Below are 21,490 nucleotides of genomic sequence, written 5' to 3'. Positions count from 1 at the left end.
CAAGATGCGCAACATTAATTGTGTTTTGTTACACGGACTAGCATACTTTACCAATGTGTTTAAGCTTATAATGTTTTTGTTTCGACAGTTTACTAATAAATTCTTTATCTGTATTTAAACCTACAATTGTTATTTTTAATTTAAACGTTTTTTAAATAGGAGTCAATATATAATTTTCAGCCTTTTAGACAATGCTGTTATGGTTAGTTACAATGTTATGCTAAAGTATCCGAACGGGCAACACATCTCATTCTTTCTCTTTTGAACATTTTTAATATGGCGGAAGAATTGACCGCCGTCAGGTCGTCTTGTTTTTTACTGAGTGCAAATTTGGAAATTTTCGGAGTTTTGGGCATTCGTGTGATGTTTTTGTGAAAGTTTATTGATTCTAAATATTGAAACTTCACTATAACCTGTTACACATTTCTCTAAAGGCTATTTCAAGGATAAAAATGGTAATGATAGTTTTTTGTTTTGATACTTTTTTAGTAAGTTATCATTGTTCAATTTTATATTTTTCGTTTAAATAAATCGCTCAATTTATGGTGTTTTACCCCATAAAATGTGCAACGCGTAAAGACGATTCTGCTTTTTTTAAAAGTACTACTTTTTAGTTGGTTTTTTCATTGTTTTTTAGATTTCTAACCAAAAAAAAAAGCGTCATGAGGCAATGACAGTCTTCACATGTGATATTATTTTGTGTTTATTTCCAAAATTGGTATGTCTTAAATCGCGTTAGCATTTAATTATGCAAGTTGGGTGTGGCTGTATTGATTTTCTTGGAAGGTTCTGGGTCTAGCGTTAGAATACGTCCTTAGAAATGCACTTTACCTCAACATGTATAGTATTGTGTAGCAGCACAGTGTGCATTTCGCTGAACTTCCAGCGCATTATCCGCCGCGTTCCAACAGTTACGATGAGAAGAAATAGCGTGGCGTCTTTCTTAATGTTATTTAGTTGTGATAGAACAATATTAAGATAGAACATGAAAAGTTGCTGAAACTGATGAAAGTCACAATACATTTTCGCTTGTTTCGACTTTCTGATTCGTTACGAAATATGTGGAATATGTTTTTACGCTCAGCAAAACAGTAGTAGCACAGTTTATAATCCAATATAAAGCTGTGTTATCAGTTATATAAGTACAAAGCAAAGTTGTGCTGTTGCCAGATGAAGAAACATTGGAATTGGAAACTTGTAGACCTAACCATTGATTTTATTGCCTTCACCATAATGTGTGTGTGCGCGCGCGTGTGTGTGTGTGTGTAGGTGCTGTTGGCTGTTTTATGAAAAACTTCATTTGAGTTTTCTATTATAGACTTTTTATTATGTATGCAATGGAGTCACTTCACAATCAATGTCTTTTTTTTTATAAAGATTTATCTTTATCAGGCCTATAAATGACTTTATTATACTTTAGAAGTAGGATATACTAAAGTAAAGTTGAAAATACTTTTTAGTCAAAGCGACAAGCATTCGGTGATCACAATCCAGCTGCCTCAGACGATGACTCTGATTTTGATGACGATGAGGATCCAGACAATTTGGAAGTGCCAGGTATGAAGATTATTCATAATATTTAACTTAAGTATATATTGTATGAATTTGTTAAGTATTTATGCTAAACTTGTTATTTTAATTCTTTGTTAGTATTAAATGAACTCTCCGAGACAGCGACAGCATCAGAGGGGCTGACGACTGCAGCACTCCAGTGCTGATGCACCGCACCTGATGCTGATGCATAGTTCTTTTGTCGGATTTGACAATAATTTATATAATTTTATCTATATGTATAAAAATCATAGAAATATAAAAAAACTTTTTGTTGTAATTTTATAACTTAAGAACAAGCTCACCTATCCAAAGCAAATGCTTTGTTCTGACTATTTAGTAGATGAATTATGTGAAATTTGCACAAAATTGGAGCATTTCTTCATTCACATTTTTTTGTAACAAATGAATTCAGCGCACAGCGCAAACCACTGGATCAGGCTGAAATTTGGCATTTAGGTAGATGTTATGAAGTAGGCATCCCCTAAGAAAGGATTTTGATCAATTCTACTCGCAAAGGGATAAAACAGGGGATTAAAGTTTGTCAATTTTAAAGCTATACAGGTGGAGACTTGCATGCATAAAGCTACTATGACAAAGACATCCCCTAAAAAAGGATTTTGATAAATTCCACCTCTAAGGGGATAAAATAGAGGATAAAAGTTTGTATAAATCTTCTTAGATTTTTGACTGATTGAATTAAAATTAAAGATTGGAGCTACTATGATGAAGACGTTCACTTAAATAGGATTTTGATAAATTTGACCCCCATGGGGATAAAATAAGGGATGATGGGGGATCTCCTTTGTGCTACAGCTACTGAAGCGATTTTGCTGAAATTTTACTCTGTATTATGAGACGAATATCTTAGCATTCCATGGATTCACCATGCAGGTGCCGGTTTCATCGCGTGATAGAGTGAAAAACACCAAGCAAAGTCCAGGACTTGTGACTACTGGATGTAGGGTTAAGGAATTCCTTGACGATCGATCAACACTCCCCTTCTCTGCTCACATTGTTCTCCCTACCTATCCAAATTTGGTAAGATCCTATTAGAGCAGCTTTGGATACTCGTTCTAATATAGAACTAGCTGCACTTCTAGAGAGGCCAAGCAGTCTTTAAGCAAGTTATGGAGAGATTTTGCTGGTAATCCTCTCGCACCTACTTCTACGGCGTACAGACTAACTACATAGCGATTTTTAGTTAGTTCATAATATTTATTCACTTTTAAACTGTGGTCCTTCGGAATGTTAGTCTCCCACGGCACAGTAAGCTCTAGAAGTACTATTCGCTTTGTTTGTTTGGACAAAAGAAAATGTCTGGTCTAGATCTCGAAATAGCGACATCTGCTGTGATTTTATAATGTTTCTCATACATATCCATTAATAAAGTCCAATCAGGCTACTTTACATCCCGGAAAAATTCATGGTTTCCACAGGATTCGTGAAAAACTGAATTCCACGCGGACGAAGTCGCGGGCGTCCGCTAGTATTTACATATATGGTAATTAAAATTTCACTGTTCTCAGATATTAATATTACTTACATTCACCCTCCTTTTATTTTCCAAAAAGGAGTGCTAACAAAGTTATTACATATAAGTGTTGTGTAAGGTTTGAAATTGTTGTAAAACATTTACTGCACACTCCTGATAAGCTGTAAGCTGCTTCTCTCTCTACAAAATATTCAACATGTACAAGTAGCTTTAGAAGGAATGAAACCAAGATCGAACATGGTGTGACAGAGAGACAAATCTCCACCAGATGGCGGAACTTGTAACCCGAGTGTAGGCTTGCAAGATTCCTCCACTAGCTGACACTTACGTATGAATACATTGTAATGTGCGGCGGACGTGCAGGTGGCGGCAAGACCCTGGCGGCGGCGGCGCGTCTGGGCGACAAGGCGAAGCCGCAGCCCGCGCCCGTCACCGTGCGCGCCACCACCAACCCGCTGGCCGGTGAGTGCGGAGTACCCCTTGCAGCCATTTCCATCCCATCCCGGTCCTAACGATCAATACATTGCCTACGACGTCATTAGTTCGTGCCATTTTGTATGGGGCGTTTTTCAGGGATCCGCGGCAGCGCCGCAAATCTGACCCTTTAGATCCCTGTAGCTCCGAAAATAATGATCGCAGAAACCCTGTTCCTTTTACAAAATTGCTTTACTATTAGCAAACTCTTAATTTATATACAATTTAAATAAAAATTTTAATAAAAAAAATTCAACCGACTTCCAAGTTAAAAAATAACTTTAACTAAAAAGCAAAAAATAACATCCTACCTATGTGCTACCTTCTGATCAGTTTGAAGGCGGTGCCAAGCCAGTGATGTTTTAATTAAACACGTTTTAACTACAAAATTTCTGTGGTTCTTTCAGAAACAGCTTTAATTAAAACACGACACTGGCTTGGCACCGCCTTCAAACTGATCAGAAGGTAGCACATAGGTAGGATGTTATTTTTTGCTTTTTAGTTAAAGTTATTTTTTAACTTGGAAGTCGGTTGAATTTTTTTTATTAAAATTTTTATTTTTTTATTTTTAGTGTTAGCATACCTACTGCGTGTGTACAGTCACAACCTATCTAAGTGGAAAGTTCTCATCAACACAAATTTATCAAGTCCAACACAAGGTAGCTACTGTGAACCGTCGAGGAGTTCTCTTCACTGTCCCTCGTCTTCATCACCAGACCCTTAATACAGTCACAGTCCATCTAGGTGGAAAGTTCTCATCAATACAAATTTATCAAGTCCAAACACGAGGTAGCTACTGTGAACCGTCGAGGAGTTCTCTTCACTGTCCCTCGTCTTCATCACCAGACCCTTAATACAGTCACAACCCATATAGGTGGAAAGTACTCATCAATACAAATTAATCAAGCCCAAACAAAAGGTGACTGCTGTAAATCGTTGACGAGTTCCATCGTCTTTGTTTCGGCTCCATCATCAGACCAACTCCAAACCTTCATAAAGTTGTAGTGGTTTAAAATACCTTATGGAAACACTAACAAACGCACTAGTCGTCTCTACAACTTTCGAAAGTTCCTCTCAATTTCTCCAGGATGCCATCATCAGATCCTGACATGAAAAAAATGGGACCACCCTGGAAGTAAACCCTTCAAAACAAAAAAAGTATTTTCAAAATCGGTTAATAATTGACGGAATTATCGCTGGACATACATAAAAAAAAAAAAAAAAAAACATACATACAGCCGAACGTAGAACCTCCTCCTTTTTGGAAGTCGGTTAAAAATTGTCATCATCGCTATTAAGAAAATTCTCTGGTACGCAGGTTTCCTCGCGATGTTATTCCTTCACCGTTTGAGACACGTGATATTTAATTTCTTAAAATGCACACAACTGAAAAGTTGGAGGTGCATGCCCCGGACCGGACCACACCCTCCGGAATCGGAGGCAGAGGTCATATCTACTGGGTTATCACGACTCTCCACTTTTTACGTTAATTTCCGCTTAGCTGGAGAGAAAGAGATTGGTCATAATGTTAAAATCAGTATATATTCTTTTCTTGAAAAAAAAAACCAATAAGTATGAAAGGGGAATGTCCATTCCCGGCCCAGACCTTTCGTCCCCGCCCCCCACTTTACATAAAACTAAAAAATACTTGATAATTTTTGTTTAATAATGAATAAATTACTTTATCCATAGCGGTTTGCTATAACTTTCCCCAAAAAATAAGTTTCACAACGATATTTGACAATATTATAGTTGTTATATGACATTTTTGAAGACACGAACATGAACAGTGTTGCCAGCTAAGTGATTTATTTGGTTTAATCAATATTTTAACCGAATAATAATAATCGATCTTTTTCTACAACAAAATCACCTGGAAAAGCAAAAGTTGTAATAGATTATAATGTTTTTGATTATAATATCTGCCTCACTCTTTAAAAACCATTGCATAGTCGACATTATAAAACGTTTCTTGATATCAAAGTACCTATTATATTTTTCGCAATAACCAACCACTAAGAACTCAACAGATTTTTTTAGTTTAATCGATATTTAAATGGATAATAATAATAATCGAGTATAACATTAAGAACATAGGATCACTGCGTCGAAACATTACCAACTACGCCATTTAAATACTATCTATACTAATATTATAAAGCTGGAGAGTTTGTTTGTTTGTTTTTGATTGAACGCGCTAATCTCAGGCACTACTGGTCCGATTTGAAAAATTCTTTCAGTGTTAGATAACCCATTTATCGAGGAAGGCTATAAGCTATATATTATCTCCGCATTCCTACGGGAACGGGAACCACGCGGGTAAACCGCGCGGCGTCAGCTAGTATAATATATAATATGAGTAGTAGCGCAAGCCCGTAACTTCGGCGCGTGCAATGCGGTTTTTTTATACAATTTTTCCATACTCTATATAAGCTCGATGTTGGCCACGATCGGCCAACGCGCAAGCTACAGCTATACTAAGCTGATATAAATAAGTGGTCAAAGTGGTCTTAATAGTTGATATTCAATCCCTTTCTTCCGATAACTTTTTCCTTTCATCCGATCTAACTAAATCAAATTCTATATATTTCTATGTATGTATAAATAGTATACATATTGTAGATAATATATTATGTTTACATAATACATTGACATAAAATTGCAGGCGTCCGCAATTTTGTCCGCAACCCGGTCCGGTGAAAACGCAATATCATGACAAACTACTTGTATAAACCTTCTTCTTGAATCACTTTATTTATTATTGAAAACCAATAAAAACCATTGCGTTGTGTAAAAGATGGTGAAAACAATGACGTGTTATTCTAGTAATAAAATTATTCAATTAGAAATCGATACGAAGTTATTCGATTTTTCGTGTTTCGTATGGCAACATCGATTTGACTTTTGGACAGATAATCTGTTGATGTCAATAATTGTCAATGTCATTCTCATTTTATTAATTAGATAATGTCATTGAATTAATTTACTGATTTTGTATGTTTTCTGTTTACCTTCAGTATTTTTTGAACCGAATTATAATTTTTCAAACCACAGCTATAATATAAATAAAACTTGCACGAAGTTAAATGCGAAATTCGAATAATGTAGACCCTGAACCGGAAAAATTGCAAGTTTATTTCAGCTCTCAGATGTAAATACAAGAGGACATTTACGCTGCATTAATCAATGTTAATATCAATATTAAAATTATTATAGTTAGCATCAATTGTCAATAAAATGTCACGAAAATACGAATACATTCTGTTTGAAACATGCTCGTAAACAAGTACACAGCAGGTGCAGGCAGCATAAATAATGTTTGATCCATTTTTAATGTGAAAAACGATTATTATTCATAAGAAATAATATGTATAACTTTAATAATTTTTGTCATGTTATTGTGTCAAGTCACAACAGAGTGTAGTTTCCCATATAAGTGTTGAAGTGTCGCTCAGTGTATTTTTATGACTAACCAATATTGCTGTATTAAAAAGTACATTTACTGTGTAATTACTGGCGTAGAAGGCATAACATCTAGTGAGATGTAGGACAGCACATAGGTTTTCTTGCATTGTTGATGGTTTGTTCAAGCAATATTTAGTGCATAGAAGTATTATAGTATATTTATCCTACTTTCCTGATTAATATTAAATGTGAACTGTGAGTTTGTATGTCAGTTTGCTACATTTTCACACCCTAAACCAATTTTAAAACAGTAATAATATGTGCATACTAGAGAATTATCTTAATTCTCTGTGTGTGTGAAGTCTGCCAATCCGCATTGGGCCAGTGTGGTGGACTATTGGCCTAACCCCTATCATTCTGAGAGGAGACTCGAGCTCAGTAGTGAGCCGAATATGGGTTGATGATGACGACAAATAAATTGTGGAATAACATAACATTATTAAATCCACTAAGTAAACCAATTTTAAAACTCTGATTAAATTATTTGCTGGATTTTCATATTTTATTACTATTTCAGTTATCCAGAGTCATCCCAAGTTTGTCAAAATTGCTGGAAAACGACTGATAAAGCAGCATCTTGCTCAACTGAAGAACGGAAAATAATTATGTAATAGCGACAAACACTCCAAATCAATGTTGTTTTCCTCGCTGTAATACATTTGTAAATTCATTTATTTACAGTGCTTGTAAACTAAGCCTTGGTTTTGCAAACAAGCACTTTTGAAATAATAAGGTTGACTATTTGTCCATCTCCAGACAGACAGACAGACCTCATCACCAGATAGAAAGACAAGTTGTGCTGAGGAGAGTCAGCAAGAAACTCAACAGTCACTCTTTTTTAGAAAAGTAATACAATATTATAATTTACAATTGTTAACATCATTACAATAATTTCTTCTAGTAGAAGCTGATCCAATGGCCTCCAAGTAGTGGTGGGTGTGCACTTCATACATGCATTAAAGTACTGCATATCCTAAGAGTTGTCTTCATTAGTAAATACAGATTTTTCCACTTTGCTTAATTTTATTACTAGTGCATACCCTGATCGACAACCATATGCACGCCACTGCCTGGTTGGTTGGTTGTTTCATTTATTGATTTATTTGTTAAGCTTGTTGGTTACATAAAACAATAAATCTATTCATGTACAGCTTTAACGTTACTTCATTTCCGGTGTACTTTTGAGCAGTGAGAGTGATAAAATAAAATATTTTTTTTTTATGTCTAGCAAACTTTTATTAAAAAAATTATTTAACCAAATCCTTATTTATACATCATATTATCATCTCCATATACTTTTATGGGGGGGCGTAACTGGGTTTCTTGGGCCAACGTTGTATGGGCTGGTGGACATTCCCCTTTAAACGCCTGTAGCTCCCGTGAGTCGTGCCCCACAACGTGTTTCAGCCCCTAGCTTTCCCCCTCATTGCTCGCCCCTCACCAGAACAATGGGAAACCTTATACACGTAAACGATTCGATCGTAGCGCTTCCGCGGGGCCACGGCCGCCGAGCGTCTTGTGTCGCGGAAAAGCGCTGATGGCCATCACTGGCTCAAGGTTAGATGACCTCACATTCAAACACATGACATTTTGAACATTTTAACTAGGATTGATTGAAATCTTAATGCTTTCTATTTATTTTTGTATGAAATAAAATATTACTTTTTCTTAAATTCTTCTAATATCTTAAATTCTAAAAGAAATTAATAAAAATTCCTTTTTTTGTTTATTATTATTTATAATCAAAAAAAAATCTAATCTAATAAGTCAAGTTTGTCTTGAAATGAAACTGTGCATCTGTAAAGCGTTTCAATACATACTCGCACTTGTGGCAAGGCGGTGGCCCCTGAGCAGTGTCGTGTGTTGCAGCGGCGTCGGGCGTGGCGTTCGGCCAGGCCGCCCACGTGAAGCCCATCAAGATCTCCGCCGCCGCGCTCAGCAAGCCCGCGCTCGGCCTGCCGCGCGGAGGTAACCCCGCGCCTTCCCGCGTGCGCTGGACCCACGGGGAAGTCAACTATACACATCTCTATGTTTGCCCGCGATGGACTCCTAAACTAATTACCTAATTTCAATCAAATATTCACAGCGTGTGCAGTATTATATTGTAATTCAGATTGAGCCGAGCGACGAAGTAAAATTTCGAAGACATTACTTGTAGCCAAATAGAAATGTATTAGAGTGTATAAACTATATGAACACATGACAGTGTCGCGCTCCCCCGAGCTGTGTTTGCCTTCAAACGGGGACTACAGGAAAATGCATTTTTTAACAACTCGGGACAGATTCGCACAGTAGGTGATGCATAAAAAAGTTTTTAAATAGAAATTATCCAGAAAGAACAGGTATACAGGGATATAAGCGATTGACAATGAGGGTTCTGGTTTTGTACGTAGGTACATACGTTCGGAGCTGGAACATCGTCTCTCAGAATGTAAATGTATTGAAAATTTTCCAATCATTCACGATAATCTATGAGCGGGTAGGTAAAAAAAAATTAAATATTTGAACAAGAATATAACTTTATTTTTCTATCTAAAAGAGAATATCATGAATCATGAATCTTCTATAAATTGAGACAATTTGATGAAATTGAAAGTTATCTATAGCTCAGTTCAAAGTTATATATATTTATATGGGACTCGTGTCAGTGAAGTACTAATTAATGTATTGAATGTCAATAAACAATACCTGGAAAGTAAATAGAGTTTACAGCGAGAAGGATAGCGTGGCGCAGGCAACGGTCGGTACGAGGATCTCTCACATGTATGGCCGACTCGGCAGCGTGCGTAGTGTCCCGAGAGTGCTCGGTACAGTGCAGGCGAGCGACTGCGGCGGCTGGTGTACACAGATGAACACATGACGCACGGCGTACAGTGTATGCGGTAGAAGCACGCTCGGCAGGGACGCAAGCGTATCGCGTTAGTTATATTAGTCCTTGTCCATATTAAGAGAGTAGGTAATTTGTCAGCGCTGCGTACAGACTCGATAGCGTAGGTTAGCGGGCCTAGGGTATCCGGCCCGAAGCCACAGATGTCGGTCAGTCAGTACGTCGTAGTGTAGTGGAAGGCACCAGGCGCTAAGCGAGCCTCTCGTGTTGTAGCGCTGGGTGCGGCGCCGGCCGCCGGCTCGTCGGCCTACAGCAGCGCCGCCTCGCTGCTCGCTCAGAGTGAGTACTGCCCTGCGGCGCGACCCGTGCTCTGGTCGTGCACCGTTTGCCCGACGGAAGCACCGACATTGTACCGCGAGTAGTTCTCGCCACGCCTGAGATGTGCTCTTGTGCTGTGCCCAGTGCTCGTGTTCAGACAACACTCAGTTTGGCGAGAACTACACAAGGCGACGGAGCGATCGAGTCGCGCCCTCCCCTTACCGCCTCCCCTCTCCCCGCTCTTGACAGTGGCGTCGCGCGGCTCATTGGCTCGTCGGGTAGGACCGGTCGGCTAGGAACGTAGGATCGTAAAATATAACTTGCTCCTCTCTACAAAATGACACACGTGTACGCCGCTCCTCTGACGGTTAGGGTTTAAGATACAAGACGAGGAGACGCGTGTGATTATGGAAACCTTTATCAAATACTTTTGCATTCCGTTTGGAACGGTCAGAGCTATGAGAAGACACCGTGCGTCGTGCACTGCGACTCGACCCTGTCACGCGCTGGTGACTTCACAGTCGCACAGGCGTACTGCGTGTGCACATGCGTCCGCGTAACGTACGGCTCTCCGGGACATTCTAGATTTCATAAAAAATGCGTAAAATAAGTATTACAGAATACTATAGAGAATGTTGGAAAATTGCTGGCGGATTCTAAATTATTTGTTTGAAAGACTGTTGCCCTCAGCGACGCCATTGTGAAGATTAGCTTAGAGTGCACAGTGTGGCGCGGTGGCGCAGGCGGCTCTACGGACGGCGACAGCTCGCTCACACGAACGACATTGAACAGTTGCGTCCAATCCAGTTTTTAAATGCTGTCGAGAGATGCGTAGAGTCGGCTGTGTGTGTGTGTGTGTGTGTGTGTACTGATTACACTTGTATACATTGATCGTACGTAAATACGATAGAAGTAATATTCCATGTTCCAAGACTTGGTCGCTAACTATGGGCCTCATAAAAAGGCTCAGAGTCACACAGCGGGCGACGGAACGAGCTATGCTCGAAGTATCTCTGCGTGATCGAATCAGAAATGATTAGATCCGCAGAAGAACCAAAGTCACGAGTCGCGAAGCTGAAGTGGCAATGGGCACAAAGAGCAAATGGACGTTGGGTCCCAAGGTGCTGGAATGGCGACCCCGCACTAGAACGCGCATTGTTGGTCGACCCCCAAACCAGGTGAACTGACGTCATCAAGCGAGTCGCAGGGATTCACTGCGTGCGGGCGGCTCACGATCCTGATGTTAGGAAGTGCCTGCAAAAGGCCTATGTCCTGTGATAGACGTCCATTGGCTGATATGATGATAGTGTAGCTTCCCATTCATCATCATCACTATCCCGGGGTGCTATATTTTATCCCCATATTTTTACGGGAAAGAGAATACGCGAGTGAAACCGCGTGGCGTCTGCTAGTTATAAAACAAAAATATGCATCAATACTATTATTATTCGAAAGTGTCACGAACGAAGTGCACGCGTGCAGTACGTTGAGTGTAGCGGGCGGCGCCGTTCTGTCCGCAGTGGAGATGGTGGGCATGCAGGGCATGAACTCGTACCTGCTGCAGAACCTCAACCAGATCCTGGCGTCGGGCATGGGCGGGCCGCTGGCCGGCATGCTGGGCCAGTTCGCCGCCGTGCCGCCGTGGGCGCAGAAGGGCGCGTGGGACAAGCCGGCCGGCGACGAGGAGGAGGTGGACGACGACGAGATGGGCGTGGCCGAGACGTACGCCGACTACATGCCGCCCAAGCTGCGCCTGGGCCGCAAGCACCCCGACCCCGTGGTGGAGACGGCGTCGCTGTCGTCCGTGGAGCCGGTGGACGTGACGTACTCGCTGGGGCTGCCCGACGAGACGGTGCGCGGCGGGCTGCTGTCGGCGCTGCAGCTGGAGGCCGTGGTGTACGCGGCGCAGGCGCACGAGCACCTGCTGCCCGACGGCTCGCGCGCCGGCTTCCTGGTGGGCGACGGCGCGGGCGTGGGCAAGGGGCGCACCATCGCCGGCATCATCTTCGAGAACCACCTGCGCGGCCGCAAGCGCGCGCTGTGGGTGTCCGTGTCCAACGACCTGAAGTACGACGCGGAGCGCGACCTGCGCGACATCGGCGCCGGCAAGATCGAGGTGCACTCGCTCAGCAAGTTCAAGTACGCGAAGATCTCGTCGGCCGCCAACGGGCACGTGAAGAAGGGCGTGGTGTTCAGCACCTACAGCGCGCTCATCGGCGAGACGCAGGCCAGCACCAAGTACCGCTCGCGCCTCAAGCAGCTGCTGCAGTGGTGCGGCGAGGACTTCGACGGCGTCGTATCCTTTCCCACAAATATATTCCTTTTCTTGTTTTATTGCACGATTCATTTGTTGAAATAGTAATTAAAATAAAAAGTAGAGTTCCTGAACTGTAGTCAGATCGTGTTCGACGAGTGCCACAAGGCCAAGAACCTGTGCCCCGTGGGCTCGGGCAAGGCCACCAAGACGGGGCTGACGGCGCTGGAGCTGCAGAACAAGCTGCCCAAGGCGCGCGTGGTGTACGCGTCCGCCACGGGCGCCTCCGAGCCGCGCAACATGGCGTACATGGTGCGCCTCGGCATCTGGGGCGAGGGCACGCCTTTCCCCACCTTCATGGACTTCATCAACGCCGTGGAGAAGCGCGGCGTGGGCGCCATGGAGATCGTGGCCATGGACATGAAGCTGCGGGGCATGTACATCGCGCGCCAGCTGTCCTTCCACGGCGTGTCCTTCAAGATCGAGGAGGTGCCGCTGTCCGACTCGTTCCGCGACACCTACGACAAGGCGGTGGCGCTGGTGAGCACCGCGTCCCTCAGTGTAGCTGCCCCTCTGCTGTCTGCTGGCTGCTGTCTGCTGGCGAGACGCCGAGAGCTGCAACTGTTCATCGCGCGCCAGCTCTCCTCCAGATCGAGGAGGTGCCGCTGTCCGACTCGTTCCGCGACACCTACGACAAGGCGGTGGCGCTGGTGAGCACCGCGTCCCTCACTGTAGCTGCTCCTCTGCTGTCTGCTGGCTGCTGTCTGCTGGCGAGACGCCGAGAGCTGCAACTGTTCATCGCGCGCCAGCTCTCCTCCAGATCGAGGAGGTGCCGCTGTCCGACTCGTTCCGCGACACCTACGACAAGGCGGTGGCGCTGGTGAGCACCGCGTCCCTCAGTGTAGCTGCCCCTCTGCTGTCTGCTGGCTGCTGTCTGCTGGCGAGACGCCGAGAGCTGCAACTGTTCATCGCGCGCCAGCTCTCCTCCAGATCGAGGAGGTGCCGCTGTCCGACTCGTTCCGCGACACCTACGACAAGGCGGTGGCGCTGGTGAGCACCGCGTCCCTCACTGTAGCTGGCCCTCTGCTGTCTGCTGGCTGCTGTCTGCTGGCGAGACGCCGAGAGTTTATCGCATCGAATATATAGGAAATGCCTGAAAATAAAACTGCTTGAATGACAAAGTTGCGACGTGATGCAGACCTTTGTCATTCGTGCATAAACACTTGTGCGTCCGCTTGCAGTGGGTGGAGGCCATGCAGCGCTTCACGGAGGCGGCCGAGCTGATCGACGCGGAGCCGCGCATGAAGAAGACCATGTGGGGGCAGTTCTGGTCGGCGCACCAGCGGTTCTTCAAGTACCTGTGCATCGCCGCCAAGGTGAGGCCCGCCCGCGGCGCCGCCCGGCGCGCCGAGAGCGACGCTGACCCCCTCGTCTGCGCAGGTGAACCAGGCCGTGGTGCTGGCGCGCGAGGCGGTCAAGTGCGGCAAGTGCGTGGTCATCGGCCTGCAGAGCACGGGCGAGGCGCGCACGCTGGACCAGCTCGAGCGCGACGACGGCGAGCTGTCCGACTTCGTGTCCACCGCCAAGTGAGCCCGCACCTCCTCCCGCACCCGCCCCTCGCCGCCCGCCCGCTCACGCCCGTCTGTCCGCAGGGGCGTGCTGCAGACGCTGGTGGAGAAGCACTTCCCGGCGCCGGACCGCGAGCGCATCAACCGGCTGCTGGGCCTGGAGGCGAAGGCCAAGGCCGCGCCGGCCGCGCCCGCCGCCGCGCCGCCGCGCAACGGGCTGGACGACGGCGCCGCCAAGCGCAAGCTGACGGCGCGCCAGCAGGTCAACGCGGCCGCCAAGCGGCTGCGCGGCGGCTCCTCGTCCGACGAGTTCGTCCGCTCGGACGACGAGCTCGACGCCGAGCTGGAGGCCGAGCGCGAGGCCGAGGCCGACTCGGCCGACGACTCAGAGCTGAGCGACTCCAACCCGTTCCGCGCCGGCAGCGACAGCGACGACGGTAACACTGCCGACGGACATGTGTTGGCATTTCAGTCTTTGTTACACTGTCGTAACGACATTTTGTTTGTAGCTTTAAGCCGGAAGGGATCACTAAAATCTAAAACGATACAAAATCAATAAGTAACTTCCTACTAATATTATAAAGGCGAAAGTTTGTATGGATGTTTGTTACTCTTAACGCCGCAACTATTGAACTTTGAGAACGTGTTGCGATGCAGTACGACATTTAGGCTATTGTTTTTTTATTTTTGTAAGATGTTGTAATTTAGCTGTGTAATCTACAGCAAACTCGTTTTTCCATATTTAACATAAATTGAATCTCCAGATCCGTGGGTGGGGCGCAAGAAGAAAGTGGCGAAAAAGAAAAAAGCGCCCGCCGCGAAGAAGGCGAAGGCGAGCACGCAGGACAAGATAGAGACCATGTTCTCGCGCAAAAGCCTGGCGCCCGCGCCCGTCACCGTCGCGGCGGCCGGCCGCAGCCTCGCGGGCACGCCCGTGGGCACCAACGGCCTGTACCTGGGCCCCTCGCGCGCCGTGGCGCCCGCGCGCTCCGCCATCGAGCGCGCCTGCAGCATGAAGGAGCAGCTGCTGGCGGCCGTGGAGCGCCTGGGCCGCCGCCTGCCGCCCAACACGCTGGACCAGCTGGTGGACGAGCTGGGCGGCACCGACAACGTGGCCGAGATGACGGGCCGCAAGGGCCGCGTGGTGCAGACGGAGGACGGCCAGATCCAGTACGAGAGCCGCTCGGAGGCCGACGTGCCTCTGGAGACGCTCAACCTGACGGAGAAGCAGCGCTTCATGGACGGCGAGAAGGACGTGGCCATCATCTCGGAGGCGGCGTCCAGCGGCATCTCGCTGCAGAGCGACCGGCGCGCGCGCAACCAGCGCCGGCGCGTGCACATCACGCTGGAGCTGCCGTGGTCGGCCGACCGCGCCGTGCAGCAGTTCGGGCGCACGCACCGCTCCAACCAGGTCAACGCGCCCGAGTACGTGTTCCTCATCTCCGACCTGGCGGGCGAGCGGCGCTTCGCCTCCACCGTGGCCAAGCGCCTGGAGTCGCTGGGCGCGCTCACGCACGGCGACCGGCGCGCCACCGAGTCGCGCGACCTAAGCCAGTTCAACGTGGACAACAAGTACGGGCGCACGGCGCTGGAGGCCGTCATGAAGGCCATCATGAAGTACGAGGCGCCGCTGGTGCCGCCGCCCGCCGACTACGCGGGCGACTTCTTCCAGGACGTGGCGGCCGCGCTCGTGGGCGTGGGGCTCATCGTCAACAGCGACGCGGCGCCCGGCGTGCTGGCGCTGGACAAGGACTACAACAACATGTCCAAGTTCCTGAACCGCATCCTGGGCATGCCCGTGGAGCTGCAGAACCGCCTCTTCAAGTACTTCACCGACACGCTCGCCGCCGTCATGGACCAAGGTATACGCCATTTTACTTTTATAATATCGCTTTAAAACTGATTGAATATTAAAGTTGTGGGATTTAGCATTAAAATATTGTACTTATATAAAATTAACTTTTGAATTTTTGAAAATCAAAAATTATGGTTCTTTTCAATCTAAATCTAACTTTTTAGGTATTGAAAACAGTTATACTTTTTTCTATAATAAAATGAGTCTTTTTGCAAAATATCAGAATCCAAAAACGTAAACGTAAACTGGCAGCCAGTGCACAAGGTGGTTTTTACTTACGGGTTTTTCATCAGAAAATGCAACCTCCTCCCTTACTCAGTAAGTTTTACAACCAAAACGACAGCTACTGTGTCGCTCAATCGCCGGAAGTGAAAGTAATTAGGTAAACTAAGAAAACGAAATTGAGTAGCCTGTGAGACTCCACGTCCATTCCTAACTCACATCCATTGGTCACAAGTCCAGGACTGCTGAGAGATGTTCTCTCTGCCACGCGATGGACCGGTAGCCGCACGATGGATTCATGGATTGCTAAGATAGTCGTCTCAAACTAATTATGTCAAAGCATAGCCTGCAGCAGCCTTTGGTACCCTCGTAACTTGAATTTTAAGTTTCGACCAATTATTATTACCACCATTATCTAATAATGAAATTGATGTATTTCTACTTTAAATGGTCAATGAAATGTTTCGCCAAAATGCCGCAACGCGCCCACTCGAGGGTTAAAAATGTCAGGCGATGGTGATAATAATTAATCGAAAACATAAATTATAGTCATAGTGCTCGCCAAGGATCTTTGTTTGTGAAGTCAGCTGCGGAATGAGTCTAGATGCGCGGTCGCGTCTAGCCAGCTCCCCGTCCGCGTCGTTTGTACCGTTACTGATTCATTGCGCAGCCATTTGTTGCTAACTTCACAAACACTATCTCGTGGCTGGCAGGATACAAGAGAATCTGTCATCTATTGTCCATTCGCGTCATGATAAATGATGTTTTGTGTTGGCGAGCAGCTCGTCGCAGCGGGCGGTTCGACCTCGGCATCCTGGACCTCGGCAGCGCGGGCGAGAGCGTGCGGCGCGTGCGCTGCGTGCGCTTCCTGCGCCGACACGCCACCGGGCAGGCGCCCGTCGAGCTGCACACCGTGCACTCTGAGGTGAGCCAGTGAGTGCACAGTGCAGTGCGGCGCTGTGAACAGCTGGAGCTGGGCTGAGCGTGCGGCGCGTGCGCTGCGTGCGCTTCCTGCGCCGACACGCCACCGGGCAGGCGCCCGTCGAGCTGCACACCGTGCACTCTGAGGTGAGCCAGTGAGTGCACAGTGCAGTGCGGCGCTGTGAACAGCTGGAGCTGGGCTGAGCGTGCGGCGCGTGCGCTGCGTGCGCTTCCTGCGCCGACACGCCACCGGGCAGGCGCCCGTCGAGCTGCACACCGTGCACTCTGAGGTGAGCCAGTGAGTGCACAGTGCAGTGCGGCGCTGTGAACAGCTGGAGCTGGGCTGAGCGTGCGGCGCGTGCGCTGCGTGCGCTTCCTGCGCCGACACGCCACCGGGCAGGCGCCCGTCGAGCTGCACACCGTGCACTCTGAGGTGAGCCAGTGAGTGCACAGTGCAGTGCGGCGCTGTGAACAGCTGGAGCTGGGCTGAGCGTGCGGCGCGTGCGCTGCGTGCGCTTCCTGCGCCGACACGCCACCGGGCAGGCGCCCGTCGAGCTGCACACCGTGCACTCTGAGGTGAGCCAGTGAGTGCACAGTGCAGTGCGGCGCTGTGAACAGCTGGAGCTGGGCTGAGCGTGCGGCGCGTGCGCTGCGTGCGCTTCCTGCGCCGACACGCCACCGGGCAGGCGCCCGTCGAGCTGCACACCGTGCACTCTGAGGTGAGCCAGTGAGTGCACAGTGCAGTGCGGCGCTGTGAACAGCTGGAGCTGGGCTGAGCGTGCGGCGCGTGCGCTGCGTGCGCTTCCTGCGCCGACACGCCACCGGGCAGGCGCCCGTCGAGCTGCACACCGTGCACTCTGAGGTGAGCCAGTGAGTGCACAGTGCAGTGCGGCGCTGTGAACAGCTGGAGCTGGGCTGAGCGTGCGGCGCGTGCGCTGCGTGCGCTTCCTGCGCCGACACGCCACCGGGCAGGCGCCCGTCGAGCTGCACACCGTGCACTCTGAGGTGAGCCAGTGAGTGCACAGTGCAGTGCGGCGCTGTGAACAGCTGGAGCTGGGCTGAGCGTGCGGCGCGTGCGCTGCGTGCGCTTCCTGCGCCGACACGCCACCGGGCAGGCGCCCGTCGAGCTGCACACCGTGCACTCTGAGGTGAGCCAGTGAGTGCACAGTGCAGTGCGGCGCTGTGAACAGCTGGAGCTGGGCTGAGCGTGCGGCGCGTGCGCTGCGTGCGCTTCCTGCGCCGACACGCCACCGGGCAGGCGCCCGTCGAGCTGCACACCGTGCACTCTGAGGTGAGCCAGTGAGTGCACAGTGCAGTGCGGCGCTGTGAACAGCTGGAGCTGGGCTGAGCGTGCGGCGCGTGCGCTGCGTGACCCCTCTCTGAACGCTCGCGGCCGACTGTAGTCGAGAGGTGTGGCTCGCGTAATTTTATTATCGGCGTGTGCATAGACTAAAATGTATGGCAGACTTAGAAATATATTTAAAAAATTATGGCCTAAATTTTTAAAAAGTAAACCAACTCATTTCTAATTCTTTAGGATCATTTAATTAGCTAAGTGAAATGAAAATTAACTGATATTCGTAAAGCAGAACCTAAACAGTGTTCAATGTTGTTTTTTTTAGAAAAAATAAAAATAGTTTTTTGTAAAAATATATATTTTGTCTAGGTATACAACTAGTTATTTAAAATATATATATTAGTTTGACTGAGTGAGTGAACTGAAACTGGTAAATCTACTCAACCAAAACTACCGATTTCATCTAATTTGTACGAAGCAGCGGCCTTGACTATTTTCCAGGTTGTTTGTTGTTGTGGAAAGTCTGCTTGTTCTTTATTTGGTGTGTAATGATACAAAGTCATTCTTGATCATTCAACTCGTAAAGCTCATTTCTACTTTTGAAACTGTACCATACTGTCTGACATGTGGTCGCGTCGGCAGCGCGGGCTCGAGTGGTCGCTGGCGCTGGAGAAGCTGTCGGAGGCCAGCTCGGCCGAGGAGGGCTTCTACGTGTCGCGCACGCCGCGCAACGGCAAGCTGACGGCCGTGCTGTGCCTGGCGGCGGCGCCGGCGCGCGCCGAGCGTCGCGAGCGCGACCGCCCCGCCAAGAAGGAGCGCATGTTCCACGTGCACAAGCCCAACACGGGGCTGCAGCTGCGGCTCGAGAGCCTGGCCGACATCGAGAAGAAGTACAAGCGCGCGGAGCCCGACGACGCGGAGGCGGCGTGGCGCGCGCAGCACGCGGCCTCGCTGCGCACGTGCGCGCACGCCTACTGGCGCGCGGCATGCCGCGACCCGCACTGCGAGGTGGGGCTGCGGCGCCGCACGCACCACGTGCTGGCCGGCTCGCTGCTGGCCGTGTGGGCGCGCGTGGAGCAGGCGCTGGCGGCGCGCTCGGCCGGCAAGATGCAGGTGGTGCGCCTCAAGACGGACGACGGGCTCAAGATCGTGGGTACGCTCATCCCCAAGAACTGCGTGGACACGCTGAAGGAGGCGCTGTCGGTGGACGCCGTGAGCGTCAGCGAGCAGACGTTCGAGTCGGAGCGCTAGGCCCGCGCCGGCCCCTCCTGTGCTCACGACTCGCCCGGGGCGTGCGCGCGGCCCGCGGCTGCGCCCGACGCGACTCCTCGCCGACTGTACGACGTTGTAATATAATGTACGATTTATTTATTTAACCGTAAGATCGTATCGACGACCGAGACGTGTGCTGCAGAGGTAGTCGGTTCACGATCGCCTGTTCAGTGTTAGACTACGGGGAACTAGAGGTTCGTATACGAGAACATTTGTACAAAGTATAAATGATTAGTTTGGTGTGTTGCAGTTTGTGCCGAGCCCACTGTAATGACAATGTAAACTGTAAGACTAAGCGTAGCTCTCGCTCTCGCTCTCGCTCAGCTCTAGCGCGAGTAGCGCAGAGCCGCGAGTCGACTGTTCGTATTCATTGTATATACATTAGTATTTATTAGACACCTACATTTTTGTATTTCAATTGTAGCCAAAAATCAATTGATGAATTGTCTATGCTATGTTAGTGTTGTGTTCGTTCGCTCTCGCACTCGCGGCAGTGTGACAAGTGACGACGTAAGGGCGGGCGCACACCGCGCGTGCGGCGCGTGCGGCGCGTGCGGCGCGTGCGGCGCGTGCGGCGCGTGCGGCTCGCTCACTGTGATGGTATGATAAGTGCAATAGAGATATTACGAGATAATATAATTGGTAAAATACTTTTCAGTGTCTTGATGTTTTCAATTACAAATAGTTTTTAATAAATGATAATTTGATTAGAAAACGCGTACGCTGTGTACGACTGTACGTACAATTACTTGATCGTAACTCCCGAAGCACAGATTTACAGTTCAAAAAACGTCAAAAATATGATATACTTGTAATAAGGTGTTACAAATGTTATTTTTATTGACTATGTTGTTACACCGAGTGATGCACCGCGCACCGCGCACTGTGTCCAATTGTCATTCGTCATCATATAATTAATTATAAAGACAAATAAATGTACATACTTATGCATTTAGTTTTATTTACCGTTTGTTTTTAAACATCACACTATAGTTCTGCTGGCCTATTCACTATTTTGGTCATCATTAAAATAATCATCAAATTAATTGACAAAATGTCATCTACATACTAAAAGATATCCACCAATAAGCACCGGATGACATTTGTTACATAGAATTTCAGTTTCGTATGTCAACTTCCTAGTGAAAATTAGTGAATTAGCCAACTCTGATCTAATGTTATCGTCGGAGCAACCTACTAATCATTATGTATTGGTATTTTTTAATTATCATCATCATTAGTATCAGCTTATTTGGTAGAGATTCACTACTGGTTGATGCCTCCCTCCAGATAGTAGAGGGGTTAGGGCTCAGGCGTAATGACATTTAACGTTCACTATCAGTATTGGCTGTTGATGATAACAACCCTGTGAAACCACAACCACAACGACCGAGTGAAACCACAACACCACAAACTTCCCAACTCAGGTGGTATTGCCACCTTAACTTAACTTAATCTTTAACTTTAATTAATTAATATGAATAGTTTGATTAATGAATTAATAATAAGGATTTTTTTATAAAAATTATGTCTTTTTTTTTAAATTTCCAATCTTCAAAAACACTGTCGTGTCGTCCATTTTGCGACGTCACAATGTTACTTGATGTACTAAATGTCTTTTGGCTGTACGGTGTTATATCTTTGCCTTTTCCCTACGGGAAAGAGTATAGAAAAGAAAATGTACTAAACGTCGAAACTATTTTTTTTTATTCTTTACAAGTTAGCCCTTGACTACAATCTCACCAGATGGTAAGTGATGATGCAGTCTAAGATGGAAGCGGGCTAACTTGTTAGGAGGAGGATGAAAATCCACATCCCTTTCGGTTTCTACACGGCATCGTACCGGAACGCTAAATCGCTTGGCGGTACGTCTTTGCCGGTAGGGTGGTAACTAGCCACGGCCGAAGCCTCCCACCAGCCAGACCTGGACAAATTAAGAAAATCTCAATCTGCCCAGCCGGGGATTGAACC

The 21,490-nt window shown here is 47.3% G+C and overlaps 1 protein-coding gene across 3 annotated transcripts; it reads left to right on the top strand.

Moving 5' to 3' along the window:
- The first annotated feature begins 259 nt into the window (after positions 1-259).
- On the top strand, positions 260-20,466 carry LOC112050737 (protein strawberry notch). Of its 3 annotated transcripts, XM_052883183.1 has the most exons (13): positions 260-455; positions 1,461-1,557; positions 3,410-3,508; positions 8,855-8,953; positions 10,086-10,151; positions 11,651-12,426; positions 12,529-12,924; positions 13,626-13,760; positions 13,825-13,970; positions 14,037-14,389; positions 14,717-15,814; positions 16,812-16,954; positions 18,890-20,466. In XM_052883183.1, exons 1-13 carry the CDS (start codon positions 453-455, stop codon positions 19,496-19,498), a joined length of 4,020 nt encoding a protein of 1,339 aa, XP_052739143.1. In that variant the 5' UTR covers positions 260-452; the 3' UTR covers positions 19,499-20,466. The 3 variants fall into 3 exon arrangements, with proteins under 3 accessions (XP_052739143.1, XP_023944844.2, XP_052739144.1); XM_024089076.2 differs by lacking the exon at positions 10,086-10,151; XM_052883184.1 differs by lacking the exons at positions 8,855-8,953; positions 10,086-10,151.
- The last annotated feature ends 1,024 nt before the right edge of the window (positions 20,467-21,490 follow it).

The sequence above is a fragment of the Bicyclus anynana genome, chromosome 8, assembly GCF_947172395.1.
Source record: "Bicyclus anynana chromosome 8, ilBicAnyn1.1, whole genome shotgun sequence".
NCBI lineage: Eukaryota > Metazoa > Arthropoda > Insecta > Lepidoptera > Nymphalidae > Bicyclus > Bicyclus anynana.
This window is presented reverse-complemented; position numbering and strand designations above follow the sequence as displayed.

What these genes read in the sequence shown, in the direction of transcription:
- LOC112050737 (XM_052883183.1), top strand. An exon ending in ACCTGTGCATCGCCGCCAAG is followed by an intron (nt 13,761 to 13,824) that starts GTGAGGCCCGCC and finishes TCGTCTGCGCAG; the next exon opens with GTGAACCAGGCCGTGGTGCT. An exon ending in TGCACACCGTGCACTCTGAG is followed by an intron (nt 16,955 to 18,889) that starts GTGAGCCAGTGA and finishes TCGCGTCGGCAG; the next exon opens with CGCGGGCTCGAGTGGTCGCT.